This window comes from Fringilla coelebs, assembly GCF_963513975.1.
Source record: "Fringilla coelebs genome assembly, chromosome: 16".
In the NCBI taxonomy this organism is placed as follows: domain Eukaryota; kingdom Metazoa; phylum Chordata; class Aves; order Passeriformes; family Fringillidae; genus Fringilla; species Fringilla coelebs.
In genome coordinates, this window is record NC_140042.1 from 9,026,902 (window position 1) to 9,041,801 (window position 14,900).

At 41.2% G+C, this 14,900-nt stretch overlaps 2 protein-coding genes across 2 annotated transcripts; both read right to left on the reverse strand.

Moving 5' to 3' along the window:
• Positions 1-2,493: 2,493 nt before the first annotated feature.
• Positions 2,494-2,883, reverse strand: LOC311159916 (transmembrane protein 238-like; the record flags this gene model as incomplete). Its single annotated transcript, XM_084216310.1, has 1 exon — positions 2,494-2,883. One exon carries the CDS (start codon positions 2,881-2,883, stop codon positions 2,494-2,496), a length of 390 nt encoding a protein of 129 aa, XP_084072436.1.
• A 780-nt stretch (positions 2,884-3,663) lies between these two features.
• RSL1D1 (ribosomal L1 domain containing 1) lies at positions 3,664-9,627 on the reverse strand. Its single transcript, XM_084216856.1, has 9 exons — positions 9,503-9,627; positions 9,259-9,398; positions 8,319-8,457; positions 7,592-7,740; positions 7,353-7,454; positions 6,768-6,861; positions 6,555-6,683; positions 5,598-5,801; positions 3,664-5,359 (listed from the first exon to the last, which is right to left on the reverse strand). Exons 1-9 carry the CDS (start codon positions 9,536-9,538, stop codon positions 5,018-5,020), a joined length of 1,335 nt encoding a protein of 444 aa, XP_084072982.1. The 5' UTR covers positions 9,539-9,627; the 3' UTR covers positions 3,664-5,017.
• Between the last annotated feature and the right edge of the window lie 5,273 nt (positions 9,628-14,900).

Below are 14,900 nucleotides of genomic sequence, written 5' to 3' on the forward strand. Positions count from 1 at the left end.
CTCATGTTTGACAGCCAATTGGGACCCAAAGAAAACATCCATCAAGTCATCAGCCCATATCCAATAGTGGCCAAGTGTGATGTCTCACTGAAGGCATAAGAATATGGCACATAAGTAATATTTCCTCAGGATATCACCTGCCCCAGGTCTTCCTGAGCCAAACATTTAATCTTTATATTATCATATATCTTCTGCTTTGTCCTTTGGATTTTTGAATCAGTAAATTTTTATCTGTCCCATGTCAAGAAGTCCCACACTTCAGTGACATAGCACAGGACAGTTTGTTCCTGCTTTGCCTTGGGAGGCAAGCACTTCATACCTTCCCCATAGTGACTGTATAGATTCTGGAACACTTTATACTCTGCATCTCCTTTCAGGCTTGAAGATCCTAATCTACTTGTTATTCCTTTAATAGAAACATTCCATATCATGTGAATTCTCACCTTTCTCTACTATATAATTTTTAAGGCAGGAAACCAGAACAATATGTAGTGTTCCTTCCATAACTTCAAAAAGTTAATGCTCAAGAAGGTTTTCAACTGGCCAGTAAAGTGAGGACATTTGGGGTTTGTTTTGTTTTTTGGTGGTTTGGTTTTTTGTTTGTTTGGGGGCTTTTTGTTTGTTTGTTTGGGGTTTTTTTGAGGGGAGGACTTTTTTTGCACATGTGGTGTTTTTGAGGTTTGATTGTTTGGGGTTTTTGGTTGTTTTTTCCTTTCTGAATGTGTGTGTGTGTGATGGTGGTTTTTTACCTCCTCATCCAGACAATATCTGCCCAAACATGTTTAACCCGTTTGGTTAAGTTCATAAATATCTCCTGATGGGGAAAGGATTTGGTCTATCAGCAAAGAATGATCTGATTCAGACAGTTGTTTACGAGAAGTTCTAAGATACTTTAGGTGAACTTACTTCAAAAAGGAACTCTAAATTATCTTTCAAGGTGAAACCATTTGTTATCTTTGTTTTACCTTGCAAGTAAAATCACAGAGTTTATGTTCCAATATGTAACATAACTGCTGCACACCCCCTGTTTTGGTTCCTTCTGAATTACCATTACTGAAATTTGTTTACTATAGCAACAGAAGCTGCTGGGATCTTTTGTATTAAATCACTATTTATTTATTTATTTATACATCCCTATAGGACATATAAATCTAATTAAATCAGGAATAAGACTTGAAATATTTCAAAATAGTGGATAACTTGCACTACTAGGAGTTCATTAAAACAAAATACATGTCCATGTACACACATTGCATCTACAGAGATAGCTCAATACCTGCAATTGCCATGGAATGGCTCTGCACAGTCATTTATAAATGCAAATCTTCCCCTGCAAATAGGGACCTACCAATTTTAGACCCTTTTCAGAAAAAAAAAAGGTCAGAAAATAGAATGGCTCATTTTCAACAGCCTGTTTTCTAATTGCAGGTGTAGTTAATAATCAACTAAAGAGCAGTAACAATCTTTGAAAGTTGTGTTGCTGCTGTTCTTTCCTGCCTCCTACAAGTTTTCTATTAAGGAATAATTATCTATACTCAATCTCCCTACTGTTTAAACTTTCTCTCAAGAAAAATTTCATAGCTTTCATGAAAGAAGACGATTTTCACATGAACTTTTCTGTAAATCAAAAGTGTCTTCAGGATTTAGTTTCAAGGAGAAGCAGGAAAAGCTGATCTTGTACATAGTGAATCAGAACAGCAAGATGTTTAGAATCCTTGAACAGTTCAAACAGCACAAAACTGTGTTTACAGTTCCTTCAACAGAGGATTTTACATGGCAAAGTGAAGGCTTGACTTTTTTCCCCCACACACATTTTCAAGGAATTAAGCATTCTTTTCTTCCTAAATGAACATGCCATATAAATGAACACAGTAGAGATACTGAAAAGCTTCATGTTCTTCAACCATGCTTTGAAATGGGAACTAGACACTTCCTTTACACATCAGGTATTATCACATCATTTCTAGATGACTGAGGTTTAGACAAACAGTTTAACTGATGATTGCATTTATGAGTTTCAACCTCTTACCTACAGCTCTGCCCCCAAGTTAAATCCAAGTCAGCATTTCACCTTCCTTGTTCTCCAATAAAGCAGCATGGCGTGGTGCTAACGAGGGGGCTTCCCCTCCCAAGAGATTATGTGGGGTAGTGGTTAATGACCATTTCTGGCAGCATTTGGTTGCTGTGAGGACCCGTTCGGAGCGCCACGGCTCCCGTGCTGCTCTCTGGCAGCAGCTCCGCACGCCAGCCCCACCACAGTCCCCGGGCTTCGCTCCTGCTCGCCCGTTCCGTTCTTAGACGGCTACAGGAAGTGTCTTCCCTGCCTAATCCCATTTGTGCAATCTTTCCCACTCGTTTTTTTTAACCAACCGAGCTGAGAAAGATTCCCCACTTTTCTTTTAAGAAGCGTCAGCTGTGAGCAGGTGGTTTAACATAGCAGGCGTCAAAGTCAGAGCTCGCAGCCGTTCTCCCCTCGCTGTCCCGTCCCGGCTCTCACCTGCCGGGCTCGGCGTGGCGGCCGCGGGTGCCCCCGGGGCGCTGCAGCTCCAGCTCGGCGGGGCGGGCGGGGGCGAGCGCGGCCGTGAGGCGGACACTGAAGTTGTTCACCAGCCGCCGCAGCAGCGTGTCCCCGCGGCCCTTGGGCGCCGGCAGCCCCACGTCGTCCCGCAGCTCCTCGAGCGGCACCTCCAGGTTGCCCGCGTACCAGAACACCCACCAGACCAGGCTGAGGAAGATGCCGATGCCGCCCGCGTAGATGAGCAGGTCGGAGAAGAACACGTCGGCGAACACGCCGGCCAGCAGCACCGCCAGCCCCACCGCGTCGAAGGCCAGCGCCAGCCAGAAAGCGGCCACGCAGCGGCCCAGCCCGCCCGGGGCCGCCATCGGGAGCGGCGCCACCGCCGCCTCGGGCCGCGCGCACCTGAGGGGAGGCGAGGGCGGCGCCCACCTGAGGGCAGGGCCGGGCCGCGCCCTCCCACCCGGGCAGGTGCAGGCCACGCCCCCCGCGCTGAGGGGACGCCCAGGCCGCGCCCCCCACACACCTGAGGGCTCGGCCCGGCCGCGCCTCTGCCCCCGCAGCTGCGCAGGGAAGGCGGGCACACGCCGCCCTCAGCGGCCCCGCCGAGCCCCCAGCCCGCCGCGGTGGGGCTCCGAGGCCGACCCGGAGCTGCCGATGGCATTTGGGCGCTGAGGCCTCTCTGCGAGTACTGCTCGCTACCGTTCCCAGGTGAGCCGGACACGGCTGGGCCCGCCCAGCTGCTCCAGCTGAGGCAGTGCCACCTCAGGCACCCCAGAAGGCAGGCACTTCAGAAAAGTGGTCCGCGGATGAAAAAAAAACATCCACTTCGTTGATCTCTGCTATTGCAAGGGGAGGCAAGCTGGTTGCGGACAGCAGAGATTTGCAAGACAGTTAAAATGTGCATCTGCAAATACACATAGACCCCTTTAACTGTGCCTAAGGAGGCTTAAAAAGAGCAGCTGGAATACAAATTCAGGTTGACAAACAGGAAGCAAGTTGTCAATGCAGGATGTAAAAACTGTATTGTTTTTCAGTAAGTAAAACTGTTATTTTAAAGGCAAGACACATATTTCAGTCCACCCTTGTGTTAATTACCTGATACATATCTTTTTACACTCCCAAGTCCTCAAGCACAAGAACTGTATTTAGATGTAGGATCTCCTGTGCCTGCTCTCACAAGGACCTTATATCTAACACCTTATTTAATAATGCATAAGCCACTGTTCCAGTAACTAGAAATATCAAGCCAACAGGAACTATGACTAGGCCTAACAGAAAAGGTACTTTCCATATTTTAGTGGAAATAGTGTACATTAAATGATACTGCTGCTACTCTTCCAGTGACAGTGAGGGCTGTTGGTTTACTGGGATTACTATCATAGCTTTTGATTCACAAAATAATTGAAAAGTTACAAAAAGTCAGGGTTGGTTGCAAGAGGGTCAAAAAAAGTTGACATCACAGATCAAGAAGAATATTTTCATACTCTTATTTAGCACTCACTTTCTTTCTAGGTAGCCAATATCTTGATATAAGGATAAAAAGGAGATGTGGTAGTTTTTCGAATGACAAAGTAGGCTGGTTAGTTCCTGCTGATTAATCTTGTCTCTTACCACCTTTTTTCTATTTGGAGTTTTTACCACTAGAACTTTTCAACACAAATTTCCCTCATATTCTCACCCTGCAAAGGACAGACGAGTTATCATACAGAGAACAACTGGGCAGTTTTGTAAAATGTCAAATATATCACCTTTCAATCCTGAAGTATGTATTTTTCATGCCTTAGCGGGACAAGTTCACTTGGCTGGCACAACTGGAATTCACACAGCCTTTGGCTTTCTTCAGATGGAAGAACAACAGTTCTGTGACCATCATGCAGGAATGCTCTCAGCTAGCTGTTCTGGCAGCAGAAATAAAGCCCAAAACTGAAGGTAAGATTTTGCTTTATGTTGTAAAATATATGTATACGATAAAAGCAAAATTCTTTGGGTCTTTTTAACTCATGAATACCCTACGTAAAAACAGCTAAAAAGTAAAATCTGGGGCTTGGAATCAGGCTGCTAACTCAGATATCTGCAGTAACACTAGTCACTGTCAACCCGTCTTTATTATATTGAACAATTTTTTTAAAAAACTGGAGCAGTTTTTTCACCTTTAAAAGCACACAGATATTGCTGCTCTTGGCATGCATCCTTCTTGCTTCAGAAAGACAGCATTTATTAAAATATTTCTCAGCCCTTTTTCCCTGGGATAAAACTCTCTTTTCCCTTTGACACTTGAAAAATTTGAGTGTTTTTGGTTTGGGCCAGCAAAAGATAAAAGGTGATGGGACAGTGAGTTTATTTGTACCGGCTTGTAAATTAGAAGCAAACCAATGAATCATTACAGATCTTGGTGAAAAAAAAACTCTTGGGATCAGATTTCCTAAAAAGGTACTTTACTTCATCAATAAATTTGTTTACTGAAAATGATGATACAAAATACGCTACAATAGACAACGTTCATGCTGACTGCGGCACGCACGCCTTTTTGGGTGCCTGCTTCTGTGGTTTTGAAGACTTCCTGGCTGACTGTAGTGACTTGCCAGCTTTGGGTGTTGCAAAAGACTTTGCTTCAGGTTTTTTTGGAGCCTTTTTCATGTCTTTTTCTTTTATTGCTTCCTTTGGCTTACCGACCTGCTTGGCTTTTTTCTCTTTTGATGATGTCTCCAAGTTTGCACACTCTGTAACCTCAGGTTTTGATTTTGGAGTATCTACCACTAGAGATGTCTTCTTTCTCTTACCAAGGGGTGTTTTGGTTTTTTTGCCCAAATTGTCACCTTTTTCTGAATTTGGTCCCATTTTCTGTATTTAACACAAACAAAAAAAATTACCATTCCATCCAAGAAACATATTCCCTGTTTTTAAGGAAGAAGGATCAGTGAAAACCATTACAAATGACAAATATTTTCAACTGAACCACGCCCTAGTCTTGAAGTGTGCTAACACATACTGTTCCCTAAGGAGCAATGAACAATTTAAACAGTTCAAAATCTTTAGCTTTAACTGAAATGCAAGTTTCTTAATATTATTCAACAATTACCTTCACGTCAGCTGAGCTCGTTGTTTGTATAGGCACCAGTTGTGGAATTTCTTCGTCATCACAATCACCTGGTTCTTGGACTATTTCCATCTTTTCTTTTATCACAGGCTCCTGGGTACCAGCAGCAGGTTTACTTTCTGTTGTCACTGTGACTTGACTTGACTTCAGTTTTTTAGCTGTCTTCTTCACTTTCTTGGGTTTTGCCTTCAAGAATTAATCAGAAGTATATCTCAGACAAATACCCATGCCATTTCTAAATGTATAATAACTGTTTTAATGTGGTCAAAATTAGGTGGTGTAGCAAAAGTCTTTTAATCAATAGACCTGGACTAATTAGCCATATGTAAAATAAGAAAAAATGCATTACATGCAGAAGTTTATTATAAGTAGCTCACAACTATAGTAATGTCAACCTTACAGTCTCTAAGTTGAATATTCACGGTCCCAATTTAATTTCAGACAAATGACTATAAACAGAGGTCAGTACAAAGGAATAGCCAATTATTATTTTTTAACAAGTATGAGGTCCCCCTATATACACACATAAATGAGATTGAGAATTATTCAGATGCCACTGATTAACCAACAAAAAACAGATGCATAATCTGAATCCAAATATATGTTAATGAGTGTTTTTTCAGAAGACAAATACAGATAAACAATAGAAGCCAAGTTCTAAGAATGAATATCAGGTCCCTTGAGTTTAGGTCTAGAAATACTTTATTTATTTATTTCCAGTTTGCTTTAAAACCTGTAAGGGAGTTGCCGTAATTTTATCATTATTGCTGAGTACTTGAAGCACTGAGGTAGGAGTGTCTGACCGGTTTTAGCCATAAAAGCCTGGGATCAGTTGTTAATGCATTTAAACCCAAAATAACAATGCACAGAAGGAAAACAAAGAACTACAACTAAATGTATAGATTCAATTTATGCAAAGTTTGAAGAAATTTTGGTTACCTTTACTTCATTTTTCTTGAGAGATGGCTGTTTGTCAAGCTCATCCAGGTTGGAGATATTTGCAGTGAATATTGGGAGTGCAACCGATTTAAGTGTTTTGAGGTGAAGAATTTTTACATTTTTCCATTTCTGCAGAAACAAAGCCAGTGTATTATGCAAAAATAAGGCTGAAGTATGAACCTATTTGTCTGTAATGCAGTCAATCAGCAGTACCTTTGGTAACTTGTCACCAATCACTTTTGCTGCTGCAATGATATTCTCAAGTATCTCATCCACTTTCATCCCAGTGTGACCTATGCGTGTTGTACTGGAAGGAAGAAACTAATAATTATATATGGACAAATCAACTTATTTCAAGTCACTTGTTTAGTTTAGGCATACCCAGAAATGCAAAAAGCCCACTGATCTGCAATTATCATAAAGGAGAGATGGCTATTGCAGAAATCTTTTGTGATAACAGTTAGAAAGGATTCACCTGTATTCATCTTTCTATATTTGGATACGTAACTTCTGCCTTACATTACAAAGCATTACTACCAAGGATTTGGATCCTTTCAGATACACAACACATGAAAAAAAAAAATCTTATTAAACAAAACCCCTCAACTTCACAGTAAAGCTTAAGTAGAACTACTAATTTAACTATATAGGTAAAAGTTCAAAATGCCCCCCATTTGCAATGGTGACCCTTAAAATCTTTTTTTTCACATACTAAAGGAATAAAAATAACTCACTTAAAATTCCTACAATTAAGATAGAACCATCCTTCAAGTGATGTATTAATCTATTTGTACTTACTAACAGCACCCTTTGTTATTAACTGGGAGTGTAGTCCCTTGGATATGTTTTTCTAGTTCCTTGGCAAGATCTTTGGCTTTCAGGTTTACAGATAAAGGTGCCCTAAAACAGAAAGGGAGAGGGGTAAAAAAGGGAAACAATTAGAAAACCCAAAAGAAAACCAATTCCTCCATTATCAAGAAGAATCTGATCATAAAAAAGATAATGCAAGAATGGATTTCCAAAGTTTAAAGACCTACTTTTTCTTTTCATAGAAGTGTTTTCCCAGATGTGAGGGCAAAAGCCGTCTAATTCGGTCATCAGACAGAAAGAGATCAAAACTGTTCAGGAGGCGCCGCTTTGCTTCAAACATTTTATACTCCTTTTTGAGGGTTTTGTATGAGATAATCTGCAACACAAGCAGCAGTTTAGTCCCTGCTGCTGAAAATACAACCTGAAATGCTTCTCAGAACTGCACAGAATAAAGCTGCATAACTGATAGTCCATCACAGTGCATTCTTTTAGAACGCTGAAGATAATAAAAAGGTATCCATTTCCTATCGTTTTAAAGAATCATAAAGTTTGGATCGTTTGCATAGTAATTGCACATCACAAAACAGAACTTGCATACATTAATAACATCCAAAACAAGGTTAAATATAACAAGTTGTTATACAGTTTTATTGCTGGTGGCATAAACAATCAAACGTCATGAGTTTTCCCAGTTGGTTGCTCAAACCAAATATTGAACATTTCTCTAGAAATTGTATTTGATTACTAAAAATTCTGTTTCAAACTGAAGAAATTATTCTGAGTAAACTTTGCATTTTAAAACACAGTTTCAGTAGTCAGAAAAATCTTACTAGAGTATGTGAATGAGAATTAGAATATTAAACAGCAGAAAAGAACAAGTACTTGTATTCTTTTTGGTGGTATAAAAGGAAAGAAATGCCAGTACTGTATTATACCATCAAGGACTGCCCTTACCCGGCTTATGCTTCTGATCCCACTCCGGAGTAAAAGTTTCTTGTACAGATTTTCAGTCTGTTCTGCTGATAAATTTGGTTCATCCTTTGTGAACAGGCAAACATCAGCTGTTTCTGGTCGAATGCCATGAGGCAGTGGTCTACAATGAGAATATGAGATGTATAAAAAATGTCTAATAAGAGAAAAAAGTTTTCACTAGTACTAGCATTACATTGGAGTACCCTTTAACAACCTGCCTGTATTTACACTTTGTTAACTACTAAATATTCTCAGTGGAACCTACAATTGATAAGCATACAGAACTCTAAAAGTGAAACCATAAAACACCACCGTTCCAGTCAGATACAAAGTGGAATCCTCTATCGAGCCAGCAGCCCTTACCACATGGCTCCTAGGAGGAGGACCCCCCATGCTCCTCCCTTCATGCCATGGCTGCATCCAGGCATTAGAAAAAAAACGATGTAACACCATGGCCCTGATAAACGGATGGAAACTTTCTCAATGTAGTGCAGCTACAGCCTAAAAAGAGATTTCTCATTCATAGTCAGGTTTGGTTATCCAAAGAAAGAAGTATAACTAATGATTTGGTGGTGGTGGGTCAAGACAAAGAAGGTGATTCTAGATCTTTTCTAGATATAGAAATAGGTAATATCTAGATATTTTCTAAAGCTTAAGGACTGAAAGGCACATACCCCGTAACTGGCAACCCACAGAACCAGCATCCTGCATGCAAAAAGCTGGCACAGCTCAGCTTCCAGTTACACCAAAAGTAGGGGTAAAGCAGCTTCTGACCCGGCAGTTCCTAGTCACGGCATAGAAGCTCCCAGGACAAGGCCGTGGCAGTCAAACCCCTTAAGCTCAGAATCTGCTAAGTGTTCTTTTCCAAGCCAAAGGACGCGAGCAAACCCTGTAACCATGCGGCCGGATATCAACGTCTTACATTCTGATAACCTTTGCCACCTGCGGGACCTTCCACACCGTCACCAGGAGATGAACGCTCTCGCTCTCGTTGAGGAGCAGCGCGTCTCCCTTTGCCTTGCTTCTGGAGAAAGCCAAGAGAGCCTCCACCGCCTTCTTCACCTGCAACGGCACCACAGCGGCAGCAGCCGCAAGTCAAGCCCGGCCCGGCCGCGCTCCAGCCTGCCCCGCTCCCCGCAGCCCCTGGGCGCGCCGGTGCCACATACCTGGGCGCGGTCCAAGGGGTTCCTCCCGCTCGCCATGGCGTTACCGCTCCGGGCACCGGGACACCGCTACCGCCACGTGCGGCCTCCGCGTCTGCGTGCGCGCCGCTTTCCGGGGCAGCGGCCCGAACGCTCTGCTTCCGGGGCAGGGCGGGGCTGGGGCTCGCCGGGCGCTCCGTGCTTTCCTCTCCTGCGCGCCGCAGCAGCTGCGAGCCTCCGGGCGCGGCGGGCCCGTCCTGCGCTTGCAGGCAGCTTTGCCCAGCAGGGTCACCGGCTAACCGGGCTTGGAGCAGAGTACCGGGGACCGTCAGTCCATCTTGCTTCGGCACCACGGCTGCGCCACGTGTAGCCACCGTGTCCTCACGGTGAAAAACGTTTAGTCGACTAGCCTTGTTTTATTGATGGTGCTCTCCTCGTCCAACCCCGGATCCTTTGCTTCCAGGAGTGGCTCGTGTTTAACCTGCTGTGCTCCTGGCGCTTTCCAGCAGAGCTGTTACCCAGCGAGTCATTTCCCAACTTGTGTTGCCGCAAGGGGCTGCTTCTTCCCAAACGTAGATTTGTATTTGCCTTTTTTGAGTGTTGTCGGGTTTGTGTTGCCGAGTCTTTCCAGCCTATCTAGGTCTCTCTGTTCATGAGGGTAATGATTGGCCCCAAGTTTGATGCCCGCTGCAAACTTGATATGACCATCCTTCAGGTCACTGTTAGAGATTCTAAATAGAACATAGCCCAGGAGAAATCCCAGCAGTACTCCATTTGTTACTGGCCCTCAGGTGGAGTACAAGCCATTATCTCTGCCCTTGAAGTCCTGTTATCTGAACAGTGGTTACCCTTCTAGTTGTCCCCCCAGCACACCATCATGTTTAGGAAGAACTGAGCATGTTCTTCAGATTCCTTCTTTGAAGACTATCCCTGATTTTACTTCCCATATTTCTGTCCTTTTGCACTGGAGTGCTGTCATAAGTTCCCTGTTAGCCAGGCCAGTGTCCTGATAGATATATTTGTTTTACTAAGTATTCAGAAGGAACTGTTTGTATGATTGGAGGAGGTTGTCCTTAAAGACCTGCTGCCAAATTTTCTGAGCTCATTTGTCCTTCAGAGCTGCTTCCCATGGGATCCTGTCCACTGGTTCTGTGAATAAATCAGAGTCTGTCTCACGGAGTCCAGAGAATGTATTCTGCTGCTCATTTTCCTCATACGCTCTGTCTTGACCATGGCTATTTCCAGGTCACTACCATTGGAACAACCACTGATTATCACATCAAACCACTTCTTTCTCACATGTGACTAATAAAGGCAGAACTGCAGCATCTCCTGTTCAGTTTAGAAATGCATTGACTGACTACATGGAAATAGCTTGATTGCAGAATGCTTATTGCATTGATTTCCATGCTGGATAAGTACATTGTTCTGAGATAAAATTTAACCTGGAATTATTTTGGTCTGATTCTTACAGTGCTGTGTGTGCCTTGGCAGCTTTGGGTTGTCTGCATTCATCACACAGGTAAGCTGCTCTCTGGATAACACAGCTATGCATAAGCAGGGCTTAAATATGTATGAAATTAGGAGTCTTAGTCATTCACTCTTCTCTAGATTTTTTCCTGCTCTTTGCCTTTCTATGTATGGTTTTACTTCAGATGTCTTCCAACAAAATTTGTTGCTCCATCGGTGTGGCCAGTGCAAAGAGAAACTAAAATACCCTTGTTTCTTGGCAAGTTGCTTTATGTAGTGGTTTGTATTTTCTTTCTGCTTTTAGTGTTCTTGGAGCAGTTGATGGCATCAAGACTTATCCAGACAGGAAAGAACTATACAGACATACACTGATTTTAAAGAGTGAAAAAAAGCATCCTGGAAAATGGAAGTTTTCCTTCCCTATTGTGTTATTTGAACAAAACCAAAACCAAATCAAAACAAAAAGGAACCTGGCTAAGAAAAAGAAAATCTGTCCTTTGTTGCCATGTCGTATGAAGTACTGATTAGAGAAATTACTGAAGGTGAGGAACACACAGGGTAGCCAAGGAGGGCAGACTCATTAAAATGTTTTCAGTACTGCTGGAATTTCTGCATGTGACACTGGCTGTGGTGCTGTATTTTCTGTCTAGTAGCCTTGCTTCTATCTTTGCACATTTTAGGGCAGCTGTATTTTAATGAAACATCAACATATTTATGTGACATGTTAAAACAAAATAGAAAAAGTCAGATGAGTGGAACATCTCTCTGAAAATTAGCCAGGCTAGTCCTGTAAGATATGATTGAACAGCATGTTTGAAGACTGACTTTACTGGGTCAGTATAGCATTAATAGGATAAAACTGCAGGGACTGTTATTATGGACTCAAATTCGAATTTTTCACATATCAGTCTCATCCAAGTACATTTTTCTGAAAAAGTTTTGGTCTGACATGACTAAATTTTACCAGATGTGGTTTAACTGACTTAATCTAATCATTTTCTCTTGAAAGGTACTTGGCATAGCTAATAGAACTGTCTTGGAAAAATTAAGTTAATCTGTGAATAAGAAATATTTTAGCTTAATACAGCATGCAATGAATATAAACTATTAAAAGAGCACACTTTTAATTTAGCAATGTCATAAATTTACACTTACTCCTACAAGAAAATCAGGTTTGTTACTTTTATTGGGGTTATTGCTGTACACAGTCCTGTAGCACTCAATTTAACTTTCTGGAAAGTATATGTATTTTTCTTTTAAAAAATTGGAATAGCTTATTTAAATGCCAAGATGGAAAACAATTTGAAGACATTCTACCTCTTTACTTATTTAAGATTTTTTTTATATGCCTAGTTTTATACTTTCACACAGCAAAAGGTGCAATTGTTTCTGCTGTAAGGAGGTCTTTTAGGTTTAAGGTTACTCAAGTTTCAGTTCCCGGCTTGTGTTCCTCCAGACCCTTTGATGGCAATGCCAACATCCCAGATCTCTGTAAGTGTAGTTCTTGCAATAAAACCAGCACAAAGAGTATGCAGAGATTAAGACAGGACTAAGAAGTGCCTTACAGGAGAGCTCAGAATCTCCCCACTAGACCAGAGCTCAAGCACCGTTTTCTTTCGCCTGTGCTCCTTTGCAATGCTGGAGTCAGCCTCCAGCTGGAGCCTGACTCAGACACGAGGCTTTGGAGCAAGTCATCCACAGACATCAAGAGACTGTTCCAAAGAACAGAGTCCCTGGCACTGGACAAAGCTGCAAAGCTTTCTTGTTATAATGCTTTGCCTCACACCCCTTCTATGTGCTTTGCAGATGACGGGAACACTGCCTCAAGTACCTTTTTGCCACCCAGCAGTTCATCTGTCGTGTCTCTCTTTACTCTTATTGAGAAATAGGTGGACTTTTTTAGGTATATGGAACTGACAGGAGATGTGGAAAATTTACATTGGAAAGAAAGCCAATGAAAGCATACGGATTATCAAGTTACATATACACAGACAACAGATTTTGGGTTTGTTAGCATAAATTTCTATTTTATATTAAGACTAGAATCCTTTCTAGTATTTCTTCAGAGGAAAAGTAGTATCTTGTCAGGTTAGTGTGGTAAAATAAACACAATGAAATAAACATGTTCACAATATAAAATCTTCAGTAGTAACTCCAGTTTTGTTGGTATATTTTTTTGTACCAAATCCTCTATAGAGTATACAAAAAGAGCAGAATAAGTAAGAGCCTTTAAGTAGCAGTTCAGGAAGAAAACAGTCTTGTCTGGAGTACAGCATCATTTCAACAGTCCGCAGTATGAACCGAAAAGCCAGAGTAATACAGATCAAATACCTGGGACACTGAAACAATCTTTTCTTCTTAGGTAATATTCAGTAATAAACACTTATAAAAACACATTTCTCATCATTAACATGATTTTTAATATATAGACTGGTGCCAGGAGTAGTCTAAAATAGAGGTTTTTCATTAAGTAATTTTCACTGGGCTTTTTCTGCCACTGAAGAAAATCCGTAGAGGGGTATAAAAATTGTGACCAGCAAATATCCCCATGGATAAGTCTCCTTAAAACAGCTGTTTTTCTTACACTATTACACCATCATCAATAGCTTGCTGTTCAGGAATAAGTGTTTCAGGAACTGGTGTCACCATGTTTGTGGATCAGTTCCTGATTGTCTGCTAAGATGACCAAGGTAACTGGAATGGTTTAATGTAGACAGTTGACGGCAATGTTACTCAACTGATCACTGCACCCATTCCTCCAGCTACTGTGCTTTACTTCCTGGAGCCTGCAGAAACAAGAAATTATTTTTCTGTTGCCAAATAATTAGTACTGCTGCACGTTCAGATTTTTTTTTTTTGTATTTAGTATTTGTTACATATACCAAGATTTTCAGTTCAAGGACATACAAGGTCTTAACTTACAGAATAACTATTTATGTTTTTATAAGTTACATCATGGCTAAACACTCAAGCCATATCTACACTACACACTTTGGCCAACAGTCAAGAAAGGTATGATCCTCATCAGTACCACAGTGCAAATGCCATTATACTGAGGGGAAAAAAACCCCAAATTCTCCATTCTGCAGAAACACGCTCAGAGTTTTGCTGGTATGAATTAAAGCTACACCATGGGAATACCCTGCCAGTACCCCATGCAAGCACAGTTACCCTGGTAGTGCTTCTAGAGGTGTTGTATCTTCAATCCAACTTTTATTTCCTCCTTTTTTTTCCCCTTCCTTCCTTTCAGCTGTTGTGGTTGCAGAGCTCCTTTGTTTTGTAAGATCTTCAAAGCAGCATATCACATTTTCACAAAAGGAAATATTCAAAATGGTAATTTAAAAAAGTTTATTACATCAGTGAATCAGCAAATAGTGTTTATTTCCAACAAAGCCACATTATCTTTTTGTCTTCTTTCATCTAGATTTAGCTGTATTTAATAGTAGCAAAAATGGGACTATAAAATGTAGAATGGAGATGAAATGAAAAAGTTGAGATGTAATGTGAGGACTACTCAAATACAATGTACTTCCAGCTCTTCTACCCAAAATGCAGCCAATTTGTGTACATTAATGCCTTACATTTTCATGTATTTGCTATAGAATGCAAATATTTTATACCCAAATAAAAACCTCCTACAGGATAGGAATATCTTTAATTGCATAATGTGGATTCTGTTAATGAATTTATAATAATACAACCTCGCAGTTTACAGACCAGGTGACATTAACTGGAATTATGGAAATGGTAATCAAATGTACTAGATGGGATGAATAATGGAAATACTGACTTTCTATCTACTGATACTCCAACCCACCAGGTGATTATTCAGTTTAATATTAAATACTCAGTCCAGCCTCAAAATAACGAAGTTTTAAAATCCCACGTTAAGTTTACTCAACAGTGGAAAATTGATGCTGGAGCATCATGTAGTTTTCAGATACACTTCAAT